General features: G+C 38.5%; 1 protein-coding gene across 1 annotated transcript in view; it reads left to right on the top strand.

Moving 5' to 3' along the window:
• The window catches only part of CAP2 (cyclase associated actin cytoskeleton regulatory protein 2), a 126,465-nt gene that overhangs the window by 15,167 nt on the left and 89,993 nt on the right, over window positions 1-21,305 (top strand). The window contains exons 2-3 of the mRNA XM_058555200.1: window positions 8,543-8,664; window positions 12,164-12,264. Coding sequence (XP_058411183.1) covers window positions 8,544-8,664; window positions 12,164-12,264 — 222 coding nt within the window. The 5' untranslated portion in view covers window position 8,543. The remainder of the gene's footprint in view (window positions 1-8,542; window positions 8,665-12,163; window positions 12,265-21,305) is intronic.

Below are 21,305 nucleotides of genomic sequence, written 5' to 3'. Positions count from 1 at the left end.
GGAGAGGGCAGATAGGATGGGAGGTAATTTCTAGATGTGGTGGTTTCTTTTACCCTTCTATACTCCACTCTGGATTTGAGGGAGATGATGGGAAGTAAATACGTCAAGGGAGGTTACCTCTGGTTTGTGGACAATGGATGACCTCTTGGAGGAGTTGGGATTTGGAGAATGGGTGCAGCAGTGCCTGGAACGACCCTCAGGCAGTGGAAACAGCAAAACTGCGGCATAGAGCAGGGATTGGGGGCATGTTTGGGAAGGGGCGAGTGGATCTGAGGAACCTGGTGAGGTACAGAGAGCCGGGATGAGGTCCTTTTGAAAATCAAACTGAAGAGTTTGCTTTTTTTCTCTGCAGTGGGACTTTATTAGAGGCTTTAGAGAAGTAAATTGGCTAATCGGGATCTCATATAGGTTTTTTCCGGTTTTGTGAAAATTTTAAAGTGTTCTTTTACTTGTGTAACTCTCTGATCGCTCATATTCTGATGACACTGTTTCAAAACTCAGGGACTCTTGAAACTTCTTTGCAGTGAAAAGAAAATGGTGGCTTGCAGAAAGAGAAAGACAAACACTATATGATCTCACTCATATGTGGAATATAAACCAACATATGGACAGAGAAAACTGGACTGTGGTTACCAGGGGCAGTGGGGGTGGGGGGTGGGCGCAAGGGGTGAAGGGAGTCATATATATGGTGATGGACAAACAAAAATGTACAACCCAAAATTTCACAATGTTAGAAACCATTAAAACATCAATAAAAAAAAAAAAAAGAAAAGAAAATGGTGGCTTGTTTTGCTGTTTGGTGAGAAGCTGGCTCCAGAAATCTCTTATGGGAGACGAAGTAAAAAATATGAAGGTGGGAACCTTGGCAATGCGAATGCATCTCTTAGGGAAACAACTCCCTGGCTTGACTGAGCCGGATCTGCTTCCAGAGCCCTCCCACTACAGCTGGGCAGGAAATGTATTTAATCACTTTTGATTTTTTAGATATGAGCATTGCATTTAGCAGATAGTGGGGACTAACTGAATGGATGAAACAAGCATATTCAATGAGCCAGTCATTGAATGAATGAATAAATACCATGGTTTGTTTCTTCTATGCATACCATTACCCCATTAGTAGCTGTGAATCACCAGATCACTTCCCCAGTGATTGGTAGCTTCCTGAGAAAGGAAAGAAGGTAATTGATACAGTCACGGTAAAGAGAATTTAACAATCTAGCATAGTCTGGTTTGATGGTAGTGTAACAAATATTTTTGAATTTGGGTGGATTTATAGAGAAAGTAGTCTATCGTGACTTCATTATTTGCAGAGAGCTCACATATGAGCCAGTTGCCCAGCCTCAGCATGGGAAAAGGTTTGAGTCTTCCATTTCCTGTCACTTCAGGTCTATTTTCTATTTAATCTTAGGCTCATGATCTTTGGAATCCATTGAATCTGAGTGTCTTACAGAATCAGAGGAGAAACTCTCACCACAATTATTTTTGTACCTTTGGCCTAGTGAGGAGAACTCTAAACTAGCAACCCGTAAGACCTAGCTAGCCCTTTTATCAAGATGAAAATGTTACCCGAGTAGCATTCTCCCTTACTTGTTATAGGAGCCTGCTGTGAGAAATTTACAAAACCCTTTGGACAATGTGGAGTTTTTAAAAATTTGAAGTCCTAGAGAAAAAGGAGCTATGGAAAACCCGATGGTTCACATTAGAGGGAGCAAGTGTGCTCCTTTAAATCACTGGACGAAGCCGCTGTGGTTTTAAGGGGGAAAGATAACCTAGTGAAGCCATCTGGTCCTGGACTTTTGTTTGTTGGGAGGTTTTTGATACTGATTTAATCTCCTTACTAGTAATTAGTCTGTTGAGTTTTCTGTTTCATCATAATTCAGTCTTGGTAGGTTGTGTGTTTCTAGGAATTTATCCATTTTTTCTAGGTTGTCCAATTCATTAGCGTATAATTGTTCATAACAGTCCCTTATGATCCTCTGTATTTCTATGGTGTCAGTTGTAACATCTCTTTCATTTCTGACTATTTATTTGAGTCTTCTCTCTTTTTCTTGGTAAGTCTAGCTAAAGGTTTGTCAATTTTGTTTATCTTTTCACAGAACAAGCTCTTAGTTTCATTGATCTTTTCTGTTGTCTTTTTAGTCTCTACATCATTTATTTCTGCTCTAATCTTTGTTATTTCCTTCCTAATGTAGTATCTTCTTTTAAATGGAAATTTCTCCTATGAAAATCTGGCTTTCCTCTGATCTGGGATTATGCCAGTGAGTGGGCAGGCGAGAGAAAGGCAGTGAATGGTAGCCAATTAATAGTCAATCAAAAAATATTTATAGAATTCTCTGTCCGTGGCAGCAGGCAGACTCAGTGGGAGATACAAAGAAAGTAAGATAAGACCTCAGCCCATGAAAAGCTCAGACTGGTTTCCTTGGGAGGCAAGGTGTGCATGTGTGGTGGAAAAGATAGCACGAGGCAGTCTTTTAATTGGGCGCTAACTCTTACAGATACTGAGAATGTAATTCAGACAAATAGGCTGTTATTCTGGGCTATCACCATTTACTCTCTGTTATGGGGTGTCCACTTTCAAAGCAGGTATGAAAGATGCTTTAGCAGACCCCTCACCACTGAGCATAAGGTGGTTTGGATGAGAAAATATGAGGAATGAAGGAGTGTTATTTTCCAGAAATGGTTCCACAGACATTGGGCTTGTGTCCTTTGCAGAGGACTATTTAAAAGCAAAAGAGTCATTACAAAAATGTTTAGGGGCTTCCAGTTATAGGAGAAATAAGTCCCGGGGATGTAATATACAGCATGGTGACTATAGTTAACAATGCTGTATTGTATATATGTTGCTAAGAGAGTAAATCTTAAAAGTTCTCATCACAAGAAAAAAAATAACTTGTAGCTATGGGTGGTGATGGATGTTAAACTTATTGTGGTGATCATTTTGCAATGTATACATATATGCTGTGCACCTAAAACTAGTACCTAATAAATAAAATAATGTTATATGTCAATTATATCTCAGATAAAAATACATCTGGGGGAAAATATGTGATTTAAAAACTACTAATTGCATACCAAAACTTTCATTTCATAGTAACCATTACACATGGACTTGAGAAAACCTCTTTTAGAAATGTTGGAGGAAAAAGTACATGGACAGAGGGAAATAAAATGTTGAAAAAAAATAATAAGAGTGTACCGACCTGAAGTTTTTGACTAGTCATTTCCATTGGCCAGATCTTCTAGATGATTGCTTAACATTTCAGATACATCAAGACTTGATGTAGTGGTTTGTAGATCTAACTGTTCCCACTGAGAGCAAAACAAGGTGAGATGTCTTAATAACAGTAGCTAACATGTTTATTACTGACCGTGTGATAGACTTTACATGCCTTACATACATACTTACAGCAACCCTATGTACAGGTAGTAACTTAAGCAAAGCGAAGTTCAGCTCTTTTCCCAAAGTACCCCAGCTAGTGATTCCAAAGCCAGGGCCCCTCTCTACTGCCCCAGTTAAAGATGGGCAAAACAGTTGAGACCTTATAAAATGTTTGAAAGTGTGGGGAGCTATCCCTTTCCGGAAACTGCTATGAAAAAGGATAGAAATGCTGTCTTTCTTAGTGTTTGGAGTGTAGTCATTGTACTGTTGGCATAGGACATAAAATTGGACAGAGTTAGGAGCTAAGTATCTGAACTTTAAGGATAGGTTTTATAAGATGACCAGTGAAGCAAAAAAAATTTTAAATAGTGACAGCTATCTTTTCTCCTAGGAAAATGTTCTCAGAACACCTTACTAGTCCAAGACTGTCAGAACACCGACTAGTGTATGAAGTATTTGTAAATGTGTGCAATTGGTGTGAGAGAATTGAATTGTTTAAATATTTAGAATGGTAAGTTTTTTTTTTGAAAGAAACAACAAAACTTGATTTGGAAACACAGCCAGAGTCAAACAATACACAGTGCCCGTTTTCCTCTCTTTTCTACGCCTCTTGAAAATCATTAGTAAAGAATATATTTGATCAACAACAAAGCATATCTTCATGAAAGTTCAAAACACTGGGGACAAACAGAAGATTCCAAAGACTGCTTCCAGAGAGGAAAACACAAGTTACATCCAAAGGATGAGGAATCAGAATGGCTTTGCACTTCTCAGCAGCAGCCTAGGGAACTAGAAGACAATGGAGCAATGCCTTTAAAATTATGAGGAAAATTTCTTCAGCTTGGACTTCTATACTCAGCCAAACCACCAATCAAGTATGAAGGCAAGCTCTTTCAGACTTGCAAGATCTCAAAAAGATTGACCTTTCGTGTATCTTTTTTCAGAAGAATATTCTTCCCAATTAAGGAAGTACACCAAGAAAGAGGAGGATATAGAATCCAAGAAATAGGTGATACCACCTAAGAGAGAGGGGAGAGAAATCCCTAGAGTGAAGGTGAAGGCAGATCCCAGGTTACAGATGTGCAGCAGGCCTACAGATTGGAGTAATTCTCCAGAAGAGATGGAGTAATCGCTTCATGAGCAATTCTCATGCAGATTGGAGTAATTCTCCAGAAGACATGCCTCTAAAAAGAAAAAACTAATAGAATTCCAGGTGTGTTTGGCCCTGTTGAAAGGAGACTTACACAACTGGGGGAAGAGTTTGGAGATGAGTAATTTTTGAGTATCTGGAAAACTGAGGAGCTGAAAGACATGGCTCTGGGAAAACACGTTGTGCAAAAAATGAAAAATAGTCTTAGTATAGCTCCTGATTCAGCTGTGAGTAGTCGTAATTGTGTTAACACTGATTATTGGTCACACAAAAATTGTGATAGAACACTATTGGGAGGATGGGACAAAAGGAAATATGCATGTATGTGGTGGTGGGTATTGGGCAAGAAAAAAGTCACCCCTCATGTTTTTGATGGGAACTCAGTGGATAATGCCTAAAACTGAAGAAAAACAAACAAGACATAGAGATATAAGCATGTTATTTAGAGATGAGTTAATTACTAAAAGAAACAGCTAAAATAATTGAAAATGGTTGACCCTCGAGACAAAGAATGGAAAGAGGCAGCAGGGGACTGTTGTGTTTTTGTAATAAGCCCTGTAGAACTGTTGACTCTTTAAATTCTGTGCTTCTTTAACTTTGATAAAAATAAAAATTAAACTTTAAAAAAAGGAAAAGTGAGGGAGAAATTCAAATAAGAAAAAAAATGACAAAGATATAATATACTTCCCATTATGAATAAACTCAAAAGAGAATACTCAAAAATTAATATAAAACAAAAAATTAAGATTAACCTCAAGTATAATTTCCTAAAACATTAAAAAAAGAAAGCCGGGAAATTCTCTATGCCTCTCCTTTTTCTTTCCACCTACCCTCACGCTCTGGTCAAATGTCTGTGTTTATCCTCTATAAGTAGCTTATAGGGGACCTCAACTCAGAGTTGGCTTCTACTTGAACGGGATGACTAGAAAATCTAATCTAGAGGTCAGGTTTGAGCTGCGTCATCTAACCCAGTCTCTTGATTCTCCAGCTGTGTATCTGACTTCTCTTTGCTTCTCATCTGATGCTTAGAACATCTTACGTCCGACCATCTTGCCATGTCCTCCTCCTTTGTTGGCTTCCTGATCCAAACTTATCTGTCTGTCCACCTGGCCCTGACTCATTCTTTACCCTGATCTTGCTGTCTACATTTGCTACCCTACAGTGCCCTGTCCATTTCCTCAGCCTAATTCTTAGTTCGTGGTTCTCACCTGCTCGTCAAACTTGGCTAAATCCACTTTGAAAAACCAAGGCAAATGGAACTTCCTGGGAAGAATTTGGAAAATCTGCTGCTCTACTCTTTCTTCATTTTTGAGAGCCAGGATAGCAGCTGAGGGCACATGTGGAGAGAAGTGAGCATGTGCCCACGTGTGTGTGTGTACATGTGTGCATGTATGTTTTGAGAGAAGAGGGCACAGCCATCTTGAACGCCATCATTTTGCCTTGGAATGCTAACATGTTTGTTTTTTTTTTTTTTGGTGAGGAAGATCAGCCCTGAGCTAACATCCAATACCAATCCTCCTCTTTTTTTTTATTTTTTTTGCTGAGGAATATTGGCCCTGAGCTAACATCGGTGCCCATCTTCCTCTACTTTTTTTTTTTTTTTTAATGGGACACTGCCACAGCATGGCTTGACAAGCGGTGCGATCGTGGGTGCCCGGGATCCAAACCTGCAAACCCTGGGCCACTGAAGCGGAGCTCGAGCACTTAACCACTTGCGCCACTGGGCCAGCCCCTAATGTGTATATTTTTGATATCCTGGTGTATTCTTTCTTTTATTTGTTCTTCCGTTTCTCTTAGAAATTGTTCTACAGTGTTAAACCCAGAGGCATCTTTCCAGCTTCCTTGCCTGAGCTGTATTTTGACCTCGTAAGAGGCTGTGGCAAGACTTTGTTCATGGTGATTTTACGTGAAGTGACATCTGATTCGCTTTTAGACTGCATTCCACACCAATCTGCCCAGCCCTGCAGTTTATGGGCTAACTCCTGTTGTCTTTCAACATATGGGGCACTATTAGATAGTGTGACTTTGAGTCTTGTCAGGGAGGCTGATTAAGCCACAGTCAGGGACAGCAGCCCTACGTGTGAAATGTAACAGGCCTTCCTGAAACAGCTCTGTGAGCTGCTGGAGGTGGTTGGAGCTTTTCTGCTGGGGGATAGGGAGCTTGCTAACAAAGCCAACACATTTTTTTCTGTCATGGGCTAGGTCTATGGTGGTAACATTTGGCAAGTTGAATAACAGGGAACATAGATAACTGTGAACAGATGGGCAACTATTAAAAGATTTGAGGGGCTTTTATCATTTCTCAAATGGCCTTCACCCACCTACAGGATACCCAGTTCCCTTGCAAGATTACGTAAAGGATTCAATTAAATTTTTTCTTCTCTTTTTTTTTTTCCAATTGCGATGGAAGCAAAAGCTCTGACGTTAAGAGGAAAAGAATAGATGAGAAACTTCTAATTTTGAATCCCCTTGGGATTAGATGCTGATTTCAGCCATGCAGAGAACACTGCCCCATATTTTGAAAGAGTAGCTGCTGGCAGTTTCAGAGGAGATGACTTTCCAAAATAGACAGTGAACTGCCCCATCCGTATCTGATGACCATCTGACATTTGGACACAGAATGACAGAGCCGTCCACATGTTTTGATAACTATAACCTTGCTTTTAAAAACGGCAGTGGCAAGTCATCGTTATGTTTAAGCTCAAAACTAATGGAATACAGAATACAAAAGAGAAGTGCATTACTTGGTTCCCAGCAGAAATAGAAAATATTTACGTATCTTAGAGCAATACGGTTTACCCACGCTCTGGGGCAGTGTTGTCTCTGATGTGGGAGCATGCCAGTTCACTTTGGCTCAGAATGACGCTTGAAAAGTTCCTAAGAGTGAGAAGAACTACAGACACTGATTAAGATGAGGCACGTTGTACTATCTCTGGGGCAGCAGCCTGATTTTGCCAAGAGCCTTCATAGGTTGGTATGGTCAAAGTTATGGTGTCTATAAACTGGATCTCATGAACCTGGCTAAATAAGATTGGGTTCCATTCCTCAGAGGTTGTCTTAATAACATTACATTCCAGGGCCAACAATTTTAAGGTACTTGCCTTGTGGACACTCCCTGTGGCTATCTAAGATCTGTTTGGAAGCAGGAAGGATGGATACCCAGCCCCACTTTTATCCCCAATCCCTTAGTCAGCTTCACACCCAGTTTATCCCAGCCAAGAGTGCTGGGTGACTGAAGGTCCCTGTCTTCAAAACCACCCCACCTAAAACTAAGTTTTATCTAAAAATAGGCAGCAGCAAAGGAAAATAACAATTTTTAATATTTTAAATTAAAATCTCCACCATTCAGAATAATTGTAATTTGAAAGAATTCAGCAACAGAAACACCGAAACTAATAATAAGAAAATTAGCTCTTGGAGGCGATGGCCTCTATTTGCTTGCTAAATGATGCACACTTTCATAAACTCATAGTTCTCCTGAGCTGTCCTTTTTGGTTTAAGATAATTGAGTAAACAAGGATTATCAGTGGGTTTAGTGTTCCCTGGAGAATTAAACTTTAACGGAAAGAATTACTGGAAATAGTTAAAATATGCTCCCACCATTTAGCAGGATGAGTTGGCAGGAGAGTTGGCAATATTAATTGTGAGATACATGTTCATGGGCTTTTAAGTAAGTGCTGGAAATAGATTGTATCATAGCACAAAGAAGCTTCCGAGGAGACACTTGATGATGGTGTGAAGAGAGTGAATATTTGTGTGTTGCATATGGGACTTGTAAAAAACATTGAACTGAGTAGAAAATAACTTCAATGTAATTTATTTATTTTTTTTCCAAGTTTTATGTTCTTTTGAATTTCACATATTTTTGTGACGTGGAGAAATATTCTCTAGGTAATTAAAGCCATTCCGGGTAATTTTTATTTTCCTTCTAGGTGCTGTTAAGTTTAATGGTGTCAGTTTACTAATCCTCCTTGACGCTTAAGTGGCCTCCATTTGTGCCTGTGTTTTTCTAGAATGGCAGAGATGCAGGGACTGATGGAAAGACTGGAGCGGGTGGTCGGCCGACTGGAGTTGCTGTCTGCAGAGTCACACCTGCCTCCTGGGGCCTGTGGAGAAATTAACGGTGTCAACGGAGGTAGGGTCTGAAACAGCCGTGGTTACCGGTCTCTATGTGGGTCACTTAATTTCATCCCCGTCATTTAGTTCTCAAGAAATATTTCTATCTACTTTCTTCACCTTCCCTACTCCTTCCTTTATGTGTGACCATGGCACTAACCAGATGCCAACGATCCCTGAAAAAGAGAAAAGAAAAGTTTCAACCCACAATCCACAAAAATTACCAGTTTCTGTGCCTAAGAGCATAATCCATGTGCCAAATGTCATTATTCTTTCGTTTTCGTGTTTATACTGCTGTTTCACACTCAGTGACTAAATATATTATCTAAGTAATTGTCAAAAAGAAACTAATGTTCTCGATTAGAATGTAAACTGGAAGGAATTATCATTCTGTAGATTTTAATTTTAAAGAGAACAAGTCGTTAAATTTCAGAACTGCAGTTTGAAAGGAAGTGAGTCTGATGTGAAGCCAAATACGACTTCGATGTGACATGATCACATCACGTTGCTTTACTTTTGCCCAGTCCTAATCAAATGTTTTTAAAATTATAAGCTAATACCACACTTTAAAAAAAAGATTAAAAACCAATATGATCAAACATAAAAAATTACTTTCTTTAAAAGGATACCGTATATGGCAAACTCTCTAAGTCATCTACAGTAATTTTTCTAATTTCTTCTTGTCTAAGGTTGCAGATTTAGCAAATAAAAATATAGGACACCCAGTTAAATTTGAATTTCAGATAAACTACATTTTTTCTTTTATATAAGTGTGTTTCAGATACTGCATGGGATATACTACATGGGACACACTTATTCTAAAAATTGGTTCATTGTTTATTTGAAATTCAAATTTAACTGGGCGATCTGTGTTTAATCTGGCAATGCTATTCTTGTCTCATGTGCATTTCCTCCTTATCTGACCCATTTTGAATCCTATCAGGCTTTGGGAGCTGAGAAAAGCCTTGGGGAAGAGGGGGCTTCCAATAAAGCTTTCACCAGGCAAGATCCACAGTGGTGCTTCTAGAATTTCAGGCATATTTGGAGCTATGCCTTGTATTACATGCCCTGGGACAAAAATTACTGTGTGAGCACAAATGCACAGGCTGGTTTTTTTTCCCCCTGAACATAATGAAAATTAAAATGCTTTGAATGAATTGAAAGGGAGTGTTGTTTAAAGGAAGGCTGCCAGAGGCCTCTAAGTTTTTTCCACATCAACTGGGGCACATCTCTGATTTCATTTTAAGCCTCTTTTTGTTAACTCTACAGTTAGTATATGAGAGTCAGTAAACCTTATTTGTAAGAAAATATTTTCATGTTATTATCAGTAACTTTGTTTCCTTAGCCTTTGGCCTCACGTGATCAAAAGACCTTTCTCTAAGATTGCTGACCGCAAATATGAAGCCTGTGAATACATAAAATAAAGTTAAAATCCAACTCCCAAGAGACTGTGTAGTGTTGTTGAATAAAGGAAATTTTAAAAACTTCAGTAATTTGAACCTCACTTACTCAAAGAGGTACTAGGCCGCATTTTGTATTTTCTTTACTAAAAAAAAAAGATTTTTCTGGGAAAATTACATAGGCTAAGCAAAAATGAAGGCATATAATTAAATTAAGTATTTAAACAAATATTTTCTAATGTAGCAAATTATTCCAAACCAGTTATTAAAGTTCTTTTAAAACAACTTAGCTAGCAATATATTATCCTACCAGAAATGAAATAGAGTAATTAGTAAGTAGGATAATTGGCAAAATGTCTGAATGATATCCATCCTTAAAACATTTTGCTAATCCTAAACTTTGCTTCCATTTCCTCTTAATTAGTAAACTTTGGTAATTTTCTAAATTCGATTTTTAACAGATCCTTAAGGACAACCTCTCACTTTGAATGTAAAGATCATCATTACACTGATCTTAGAACTAAATGTAAAACAATTTTTTTTTATTTAAAAAGAAACTTTTAGAAGGAACCCATTCCATTACAAATCCATAATATTCACAAGTCAAAGAACTGCCTTCTTATGATACTGGTGATAGGATGTATTTTATGAAGTTGTCACTTCCCCACTGACAATCAGGTAAGTTTGGCTCAACAGTTGAAGAAATATTTTTGCATGCCTACCAAGTGGCGAATACTTGCTAGGTGCAGGGAAATCTAGGATGAATTATACACAGTCCTAAGCCTCGAGAATCTTTGGTCTCGATGCATTGCTATTCAGGGCTGCAAATGCTTTGATTAAGGGATGCTCAACGGATGCAGGCTGGGGAGAAAGACAGGTCATTAAAGGCTGCCCGGAGGAGGTGTGAGCGGAGCTGAGTGATGAAAGAAAATTGGAAAATATTCCCTTTTATCATTGTACCTTCTGCTATGTAGAGGCCTCTGTCACGATTCTAAAACTTTCTCCCGCTTTAAATACTCAGCAGAGACCTCTCAGGCCTCTCCCGTGACAACAAACGCATTTATCTGTTTCCAAACGGATCCATAAGGAATCTTTGGGCTTGTGCCTCTTTTATGTTCTAGAAGTCGGTACAAACTGTATTTTGAATTTTAAGATAACTCAGCTTCAATAGCCTGCTTAGAAGTTAGACTGTAGGTGCAGAGAGCTGTAAACATCTATTTCCGTCACCCTTTGGGCCTGTGGAAGTGGACAACTTGGGAAAAGGAGAAAAACAAGTTTGTTCTTACGAGTTTATGTGCGTGGATATTTCTGTCCAGTATGAGAAAGGGCATCCTAGGTTTTGGTTTGGATTTTAATAGCCTGTAGTGCTGAGTTTCTCAATATTATCTTTCTCAGTATTAGGGACAAGAAGTCAGGGACTTAGACACATTTTTTCTGTTAATTAAAAGGCAGGGAAAGAAATGCAGAGCACACCAGGTTGGGCCATTGTCACTTCAGCTTTTACAGTAATTTGGCAGATCAAAACTTAACGTGTATTAGCTCGGCAGTCACGTTCATGTCCACCGTTGCTGCCTCCCCTCCCCTTCCCACCGGGAAATGCAGAAGGAACAAAATGTGTGAAATCAGCTTTCTTTTCCTATTTGCCCAGAGTTCATTATTACCCTTCAGTTGTCCTAGATAATTCTGACATTTGTTTACAGGGTTGTTACAGCACCTGGACAGGTCAGGATAGAAGAAAGTATGCTGGCTTTGGATTAATAAGGCTTAGTTCAGTTTTTGGCTCTGCCTCTTGTTTGATATATAGCTTTGGTCAAGTTAGATGCTCTGTTGGCATCTCCATTCTCTCCGTAAAACTGTGATGGTGCTACTTACCTCATCAGTTTGGAGGCGAATTAAATGAAATTATGTAGTGCTTCCTCAGGAGGATGAAAAATAGGAAAACACTGTTTTCTTGAGCCGTTGAGAAGTGTTTAATAGATACTGATTGAGTGAATGAGTGACTTAGTGAATAGAATGAGAATGACATGAATGATATTAAACTTCCATATTGCCTATGGCAAAGCAGTACCAGCTTTTCACGAAACCACCAGGGAATAACAAAATGTTCTTCTTCCAAAGGTGTGGCACCCTCGGTGGAAGCGTTTGATAAGTTGATGAACAGCATGGTGACTGAGTTTTTAAAGAAGAGTAGGATCCTTGCTGGCGACGTGGAGACTCATGTGAGTACTTTCCTCCCCAGTTCTCTGTGGAAAGGATGAGTACTATTAAAAAAACAGAAAATAGCAAGTATTGGCAAGGATATGGAAAGAGAGGGATCCTTGTGCACTGTTGTTGGAAATGTAAAATGATGCAGCCAGTATGAAAAAGAGTATGGCGGTTCCTCAAAAAATTAAAGATAGAATTATCATACAATCCAGCAATTCCACTTCTGGGTATATACCTAAAGGAATTGAAAGTAGGATCTCTAAGAGATACTTGTACACCCATGTTCATAGCAGCATTGTTCATGATAGCCAAAAGATGGAAGCAACTCTAGTGTCTGTTGATGCATGAATGGATAAGCAAAATATGGTATATACATAGCAGGGAATTATTCAGGAAGGAATAAAAAGGAAGGAAATTCTGACACATGGTACAACATGGATGAAGTTTGAGGGCATTATGCTAAGTGAAATAAGGCAGTCACAAAAAGAGAAATACTGTATGATTCCATTTCTATGAGGTATCTAGAGTAGTCAAACTCATAGAAACAGAAAGTAGAATGGTAGTTGCCAGGGGCTGGGGTGAGGGAGAAATGAGAACTTCTTTAATGGGTACAGAGTTTTAGTTTTGGCAATGTGAACTAAACTCCAGAAAAAATTCTGGAGATCTGTTGCACAACGTGAATATTCTTTTTTTTTAAATTTTATTTATTTTTTATTTTTTCCCCCAAAGCCCCAGTAGACAGTTGTATGTCATAGCTGGACATACTTCTAGTTGCTGCATGTGGGACGCGGCCTCAGCATGGCCGGAGAAGCGGTGCGTCGGTGCGCGCCTGGGATCCGAACCCGGACCGCAAGCAGTGGAGCGCGCGCACTTAACCGCTAAGCCACAGGGCCTGCCCAATGTGAATATTCTTAACACTACTGAACTGTACACTTAAAAATGGTTAAGATAGTAAATTTTGTGTTATGTGTATTTTACCACCGTTTTTTAAAAAGTGCAGCCTGAGGAAAAGCAAAGTCATAGAATTTGATAATCTCTGGATTGGTAGAGATCTTTAATGATATCTAGGCCAGCCTGATAGTTTTAGACACTTTTTATACATTGAAAAATGTTTAGCATCCTCCCTGAGGATGTCATTATTTAGATGCATTTAGTGAAAATCTAATGTAGTAGCCAAATCAATTAAAAACCTAAAAGAATTTATCCCCAGGTTCTTCTTTTTCATTTGCCGTTGTTTCTCACAGAGAACTGAATTCCAAATCCATCTGCTTATAGATTTCCCAGCAATGAGACAATCCTGGCAAAACCATTTTCAGTATAGATTCACAGAAAATCTGATTCTTGAATAAAATCGTGGTTTGGAGGAAAATAAAAAGCAAAATGTAAAAAGGGATTCTCTTTGCTCCTTTACCAATTAGACATTATATGCGACACCCAGCACCAGTCTTCCGGGGATCTGGTGACTCAGGTTATACTAGAAGTTCCAGGATTATAATTGTATAGGTGCTTATTTCATCGAATTTGAGACAAATTTGTTCACTATGTCTAAGAAAAATGAAGATTCTTCTCATGAACTCCATTTTTATTAAATATTCCTGTTGTAATACCTATTGGCAAAAGAGGGGAAGCTCTGATATACGTGAGTTCTAGAAAAGTCTGTAATAAGACATGTTCACTTCAGATGTATCACAGAGCTCTATCTATTCTTGAGCTGATTCTTTTTTTTTTAATAAGAAACCCTGTAAGCAGTAAGATAGTGTCTGAGCTTCTTATATTCTGAGGCCTGATAGTACCTGAAAGCTGACATAAAAAATGGAATATTACCCCCAATATTCACTATACACTAAAAGAGATTCTTGAGTGATTGACAAAAATTTACTCTCTTGAACATTGTTACAATAATTATCGTATCATTATTGTTACTATTAATTAATATTGACATTATGTTTCTGAGGTACACAGTACATTAAAACTTTCATTAGTAATTGCTCACAAAATTCTATATAGAAGTTTTTACCAGAGAATAATGAGGCCTATAAATAAATACATTTAATTTTGCTTTTAAAAAAAATGTAGAATTTGCATACTAAGTCTCTTCAAATTGCATAGTAAACAGTTCCTTTAAATTCTTTTTAGAACAAAGTGAGTTAATAAAAAAAATAAAGTGTGGCTTGCTTTATATTAAGTTTTTTCTTCTCTCCACTCATCAGCCTGGAACAGTATGACTCAAATGAAGAAATATTTTCAATCATGAATACGTAATACTTAAAGAAAGTTATGTTTTTCACTACGTTTTAAAAAACGAAGGAAGGAAGGAGAGAAAGAGAAGAGACAGAGAGAAAGAAACAGAAAAACACTTGTCATCTGAAAGTTTAGACTCTGATTCTACAACACAAAAAAGTACAGGCAGCGATCATCCATCTGCCCCTTACTTTAATACGTTGAACAAGTAGTTTATTTTTTCTCTCTTATGGAACCATGTGTCATTGACATTAAGCTTGCAGCTGCTGCCTCTCACATAAGCCAGAAGTGGGGGCTGAACTTTGGGTCCAAGAACACACCTGTTGCCTAGAAAAAACCCTCACATACCTGATTGTACAGTATGGAAATTTGAGAATGACACAAATGTGCATCATGTTAAATCCTGTCCCCGTGCTCAAAAGCTGTTTCACAGATCCTAATAATGAATAAGGGCAGCTAAGCTATGATTTAACGTCTGTCTTGATGTGTTGGCTGCTGGTTGGGCTTAATTTACTGCACACTCAATAGTCTATTGACAGAACAGACCACAAAAAAGGGGAACTAATAGCTACAATTAGGAAGCTCTGCTGAACCGAAGAACATAACAGGTTTAGAAAAGATTAGGTCTTGTAAAGCCTTCTTGTATGCAACATAAACCAAAGGGCTTATTTAAATTACTCTTCAACCCAGGAACACTGACACAGCTTGAGCCCCTTTTAAGAAGGAATAAACAATGCATAATTTTATAATAGATGTTTAGAGTAAATGTAGTCCTCAATAGCAAAGGAAAGGATCCTCTAGAAACTGGGCCTACGTAATACCAAGACCTTGGTCAGACATCATTTATCCTTAAGTGGCCTAATGTGATTTTTTTCCTACAAAGCTGTCCTGTTGTTATTCATGGTCTATGGAACTAATCTCAAGTCTATTTCTAAATGATGTGACAACCTTGAGACACCTGCATGTCATATAGCTCTTCCTAACTCAAACCAAAATTTTGGAGATTTATAGAATTTACATTTTAAATGTTTCTAGAAGTCTGGAACATTCATGTCCTATTCTTGATTAAAATTGATAAAAAAGAAACACTCATTAATTGTTTAATAAAAGTGAGAGAATCACATTTTGAACAAAAGGGCAATAAAATTCAACTAAGAAGTAACACACGTAAGCATAGTATGATTGAATCACACTGCACAATATCACATCCTCGAGTTCCCTGACTTTATAAAGGATGAACATGTTTAGACAATTATTATAGCCACACTTTTGATGGGTCACAATTACTATTCTAGATTTGCCTACTCTTTGTCATTTATTTAAATCATCTACAAAATGTTTTGTTCATTTTATGGCACGCTGGTTAGGTAACAGGTTCAAAGAGTGCAAAGTAAAAAGTACCTCTTCCTCTGACTAGCACTAGCAGTTTGTATTTGGATTTTAGAGCTGGCTCTACTTTGTACAGCGTGACCTTGAACTAGTCCCTTAACCTCCTCGGTAATGAGCTGGACAACATCACTTCCAAGGGCCTTCCGGCTCTCACAGCCCGTTGGAGTGACTCACTCATTGTCTCAGCGTTAAGGCATGAGGGGCTATTCGGTTTCCAAACGAAGGGCTTGCAACAGGGCAGCATCGTCCCCATTATAAAAAGCATCTTGAGCTGTGCCAGGGAAAGCACCTCGATCATCTGAACATGCAAAACAAACAGAAGGAAACGTGTCAGAAAAAGGATACAGAACACTAAAGATGAAATATCACCCTGCTGTCCTAGGTTAGAGAAGAAAATCAGACTCCTTCATTTAAAAAGACCTTGAGACCTCCTTGAGTCTGTGCTTCTTGGTCTCACAGGTTGTCACTTCCTCCTTGACATGGTCCTTATCTCTGGAATAAGTAATAACCTTATCTCTGGGATAGATAATACCAAAATGCACATTTATTTTACTAATTGTATCAGTATACTTCCTTTGATTTTAGAAAACATTTATAGGTAATTTGTACTCATTTAAAAAGCGACCATTTGCATTGTTGGTGCTGTATAATCTGGATCTATATAGGAACCCTCCTGCCATAGCCAAAAACATTATCAGAAGCACAAGTTTGGTGTTGTCTCAGCATAACAGCCCATTCTTCACAGATCCGCCTCACTCTCCCGCTCACCTTCAGCTAAGTTGGGCCTCCCATTAACTTCTAGTTTCCTGCTAATTGTTTTAATTTGAACATTTATTTTTATTATAACTAGACATAGAATACCTTGACAATCTCAAGCCCAAAGGATCTGTATGCCTTTCATATTCTCCAAATGGCAGAGATCCAAAAAATAACTTGTAGAAAGAATTCTGCCTCTAGATTTTATACAGGCTTTAAATTGGGATTCTCCTTTCTTACTGTCTTAGCCAGTTACGATAGTCAGAATTATTAGAGAAGGAAATACCCTAGAAATCATACATTCCAATATACAGCCCGTTTTCTTTGTCTTCCTTCCTTCCTTCTTTCCTCCCTCTCTCCCTCCCTCCCTCTCTTCCTTCCTACCCCTTTTCCTTCTTTGCTTCCTTCTTTCCTTCTTACCTGTCTTTCTCTCCTTTTTAGAAAAGAAAACTGCACACCAGAGAGGTTAGGTGATGTAAGTGATGCGTTGAATGGACCATCATGACTCGGGGGCAGAGCCAGGAGTCTGGTCTCCAGATTCTCTACCCATTGCATTGGGAGTCGCCTGGCTGTGACCCTCTGGGCAGCTGTGTCTCCCACCACCTTTGTGGGTAACTGGATCCCTAGTGAGAAGCAAGCGGCACGTACCTGCCACCTTTTTCCTGCCCTCTGTACTCTACAGCTGTTACCGTCCCCCTACCAAATTTCCACAATATGAGGAAAGGTCATCATGACAGTTGGCTTAGGCACAAGGGCTGAGGAGAGGCTGGAACACCACTGTAACTCGTGGCTCTCATGTATCTCCTCAGAGCCACACTGAGCGAGGCGACAGGGAGAATGGTGACCTCCAGGACAAATGAATTGTGTCCCTCATGGGTCTTTGCTTCTGCTCCATCACACTGGCCTTGTGTCAACCTGATCATCACTCACTGAGCTGTTGGCACCAAATTTGCAGAATTCAGAAAGGTCGCAGATAGATCAGTCTCTGTTATCATTTCTTCCCAAGAATGTGGAGAATTTTTATTCTCAGCATTGAACACATACTTTGCTACCAGACATATGCTTTGACTCACAGCCCATCTCTTGCTAAGTCTCTGGTCTTAGACATTCCTGTGACCACTTTTTTACTTAAGCACATTTGTTTTTAGAACATATAATCCCTGCCTCTTTCATTGAGCATTCTAATTTCGTAGCACATTCAGAGCTTTGGAGACTGGCTCATAAGAAACTGGACTTAGAATCTAAATAGCTCTTGAAGGGCCACCAGGCATCACTAACCACCAGGAACATCCCATTTACTCTACCAAAAATAAAATATATCAACAAAATATTTTGCTGAAACAATGAATTAGGTTCCATGAATCTCTCAGGTTAAGATGATACCTGCCTTTTTTTCTTTCTGGACAGTAAATAATACTTTTGCCAAACTTGCCTGAGTGATTTTCTTTCTGCTTCTTAAAGGAAACCTTCTAAGGAAACCAATGGAACGCCAGCCCTGGTTATTCTTTTCTGTTCTCTGTTCTCTGGCGTAAGCAAAACGGAAGAGCCAAAATACACAGGGATGCATTCTGAGCATGCCCAGGCTGCTGTGGTTGGGGGTAGGCTATGTCACCCACTGGCTGGCACCTTTTGGCCTGCACCTGGGAAAAAATTAGATTATTGAGTCTCACATGAATGGTGTTGCTCTACGTAAAAGCATAGCAAAAATCTACAGCTCAGTCGCTGTCAGGAGTTCCTGAGGGTAACCAGCAACTTTTCTCCAAACATTGTTCTCCTCAGAAATACCCTTTCAGAGGATTGTTTCTCATGTCGGAATTTAATCATGGTGCCAAGTACTGCAAAATATATGTCCTTTCTCTTTCCTTTGCCTGTTTCTTTTTTTCCTGTCTCTCTTTCTTTCTAAAGCAATGCCATTAATTGGAACATTTGTTGTTGTTTTCTATCTAGATTTCAGGATAATTTAATTGCTTGCCTGGAGGCTGCTTCAGCATCTGAAAATTAATACTTTGTCTAAAAGTAATGACCTGATTTCATTTAGGTTATCTTGTTATGTCTATCTACGCATCCATCCCCCCAAAACACACACACACACACACACACACACACACACACACACACACAGACATGCACACACACACGTGCATATCCACCATTCACCTAAGAATTCCTCATAATGCCGTATTAGCTACATAAAAGAAAAAGCAGTCTCAGTCAAATATATGGGAGCTCTGACCCAAGAGTCACTCTGATTGTAAGAAATGTGTTTGCAGATTTGTTAGTGTGTAAGGCAAGTACAAAATATGCTTTCTCACCTTTAGTATATTTTTTCCCTTTCCAGTTGTATTTAGATTGTGGCTTAACACTGTAAGTTTTAAAACATGACAGTTTATACATTTTATGACATGTTACAAGCCAACTCTTTTCAGTATGTCAAATATAAGATGTTTTGGTGATGTAAAAGAAAAGAGTATTCAATGAATTAGTAATTTATGACTCGTATGTGTTTGCAATAGAAATCCTTTCCCTTTCAGAAAACACTTTGCAAAATAAATATTTTAAATAGTAAGGTACTTGGAATGCTGATACTTGACTTTCAATTGCTTTAGTTAAAACAGGTTAATTTACAGAAAAGGTAGTATGATTTATTACTTTGGGCCCACCTGTTGAGTGTTGGGGTTTATTTCAAGGTTCCAGAAGTATGCTGTTTTCCTCTGGCCCTCTCAGCACCCAGCACTGTGTCCATAGTAAGTGGTTAATAAATGTTAGCTAAATGAATGAATGAAAATGAATGTTTAAATGAATGAATCAGATCCTTAATGAATTATTGAATCAATGGATGGATGAATGTACTATGGCTGACAAGGGCTCAAGCAGTATTCTAGACTAGCAGTTAAAAAAAAAATCAAGGCCAGGTTTTAAGTCATGAATTACAAGTGAAATATGGAGAAACATAGACTCTATAGATTTTTTTCTTCTTTGGTTAGGAAGATTGGCCCTGAGCTAACATCTGTTGCCAATCTTCCTCTTTTTGCTGAGGAAGATTGGCCCTGAGCTAACATCCATGCCCATCCTCCTCTATTTTTTGTATATGGGACTCTGCCACAGCATGGCTTGATGAGTGGTGCATAGGTCTGTGCCCGGGATTGAAACCCATGCACCCAGGGCTGCCGAAGCGGAGTGCACAAACTTAACCACTATGCCACTGGGCCAGCCCCCAACTCTATAGATTTTTGTTTATCACATACACACACACACGCGCGCGCGCGCACACACACACACACACACACACACACACAGAGAAGTCCTGAATTTATCATAGCCCTGAGAGTTTATCTAGTACATTCTCTTCATTCCCATTCCTGTTTTGTAGTTGAGGAAAGTGAGCCATTGAAAGACTAGAGCTGTAAGGCAGATTAAGAAAGCTAGATGAGAATTCATAAGTAACGTGGAAATCCGTCAGTATATTGACTTGTAGTAATTGCCAATAGAAATCCCATGAGCTCTATCTGAGACAGAATATTTTTGTGAACTTTATTATAAGTATTTAAAACTAAAGTTCCGATTTTAAAAAGAAATAGAATTTTGTTTGGTTTTTCTGTTTGGATTGGGTTTTGGCATGTTGCTTTTCCCTTCGATTATTACCATTCAAAATGATAGTGATCAGGCAAGAAATAACTTTGGAGTCTGAAAGGGCCAGTTGGGAAATTAGATTTTTGTCTGGGACTTTATGGCGTATTTCCAATAATCAACTCTCCCTGGTTTCGGGAGTCTTTAGCTCTATTGATATAATTTTAAACATCTGGATGAAAAGTGAAAAATTCAGTATATCCAAATACAGACAGTCCCAAACTTTTAAATGGGGACTCCCACCCCAAAGTTCATTTGTAAATTAGTTCTTAGAAACTTGGAAGACGTTTGCCAATAGACCTAATTTAAGCTAATGTAAGCGATGGTGGTTCCATTCCTATGCAAAGATACAGAAGAGAATTACTCCATATGTAGTACACAGACCACTACCCTCCGCAAACTCTTTGCTAAGGGTCCACCATGAGCTAAGTACAGAAACTGTAAGACTTCGAAAACTTTTATAATAATCCAATGGAGTAATTTTAAGTCTGCTAAATCTAGTAATTTAAAAAACTGAGACTAGTACTTTGTATGTCTGGTTTTTTAGTATTTTAGAAAAGTATCATCTGTGACAGATAAGAAAATTAAAAAAAGAAAACCTTCACTGAAGGTTTTTTGAGCAGCACTTACGTAAAGCAAAATGCTAGAAAGAAATTCTCGCACTACGCTTTTAGTTAAATGAAGCAGGAAAACAATAACATTAAATGAAAAATTGTCATTTATAGTGAATGCTGATACCTGGGGGGATGTGACTGTAATTAGAGAATAACAAAGAAATAGATGGGGGTTTCTGTGTGGATTCTGCATACTTTCAGCTGCTATTGGGCCTGATTCTTTTCTACTTCTGCTACCAAAGATAAGATTTTTCTTTTTCTTTATGTGAGTGTATAGTTACACTCCTTTGATACTTAGCAACTAATATAAGGGTAACTTTGGAATTCACAACTGGGACAAAAAAGGTAGGAAAAGAGATTTTCTGAGGATAACTGAGCAGGAATTAAAAGAAGAGAGAATAAAGAGGAGATACATACACTTAAGAAAG

This window comes from Diceros bicornis, chromosome 14 (genome assembly GCF_020826845.1).
Source record: "Diceros bicornis minor isolate mBicDic1 chromosome 14, mDicBic1.mat.cur, whole genome shotgun sequence".
In the NCBI taxonomy this organism is placed as follows: domain Eukaryota; kingdom Metazoa; phylum Chordata; class Mammalia; order Perissodactyla; family Rhinocerotidae; genus Diceros; species Diceros bicornis.
This window is presented reverse-complemented; position numbering and strand designations above follow the sequence as displayed.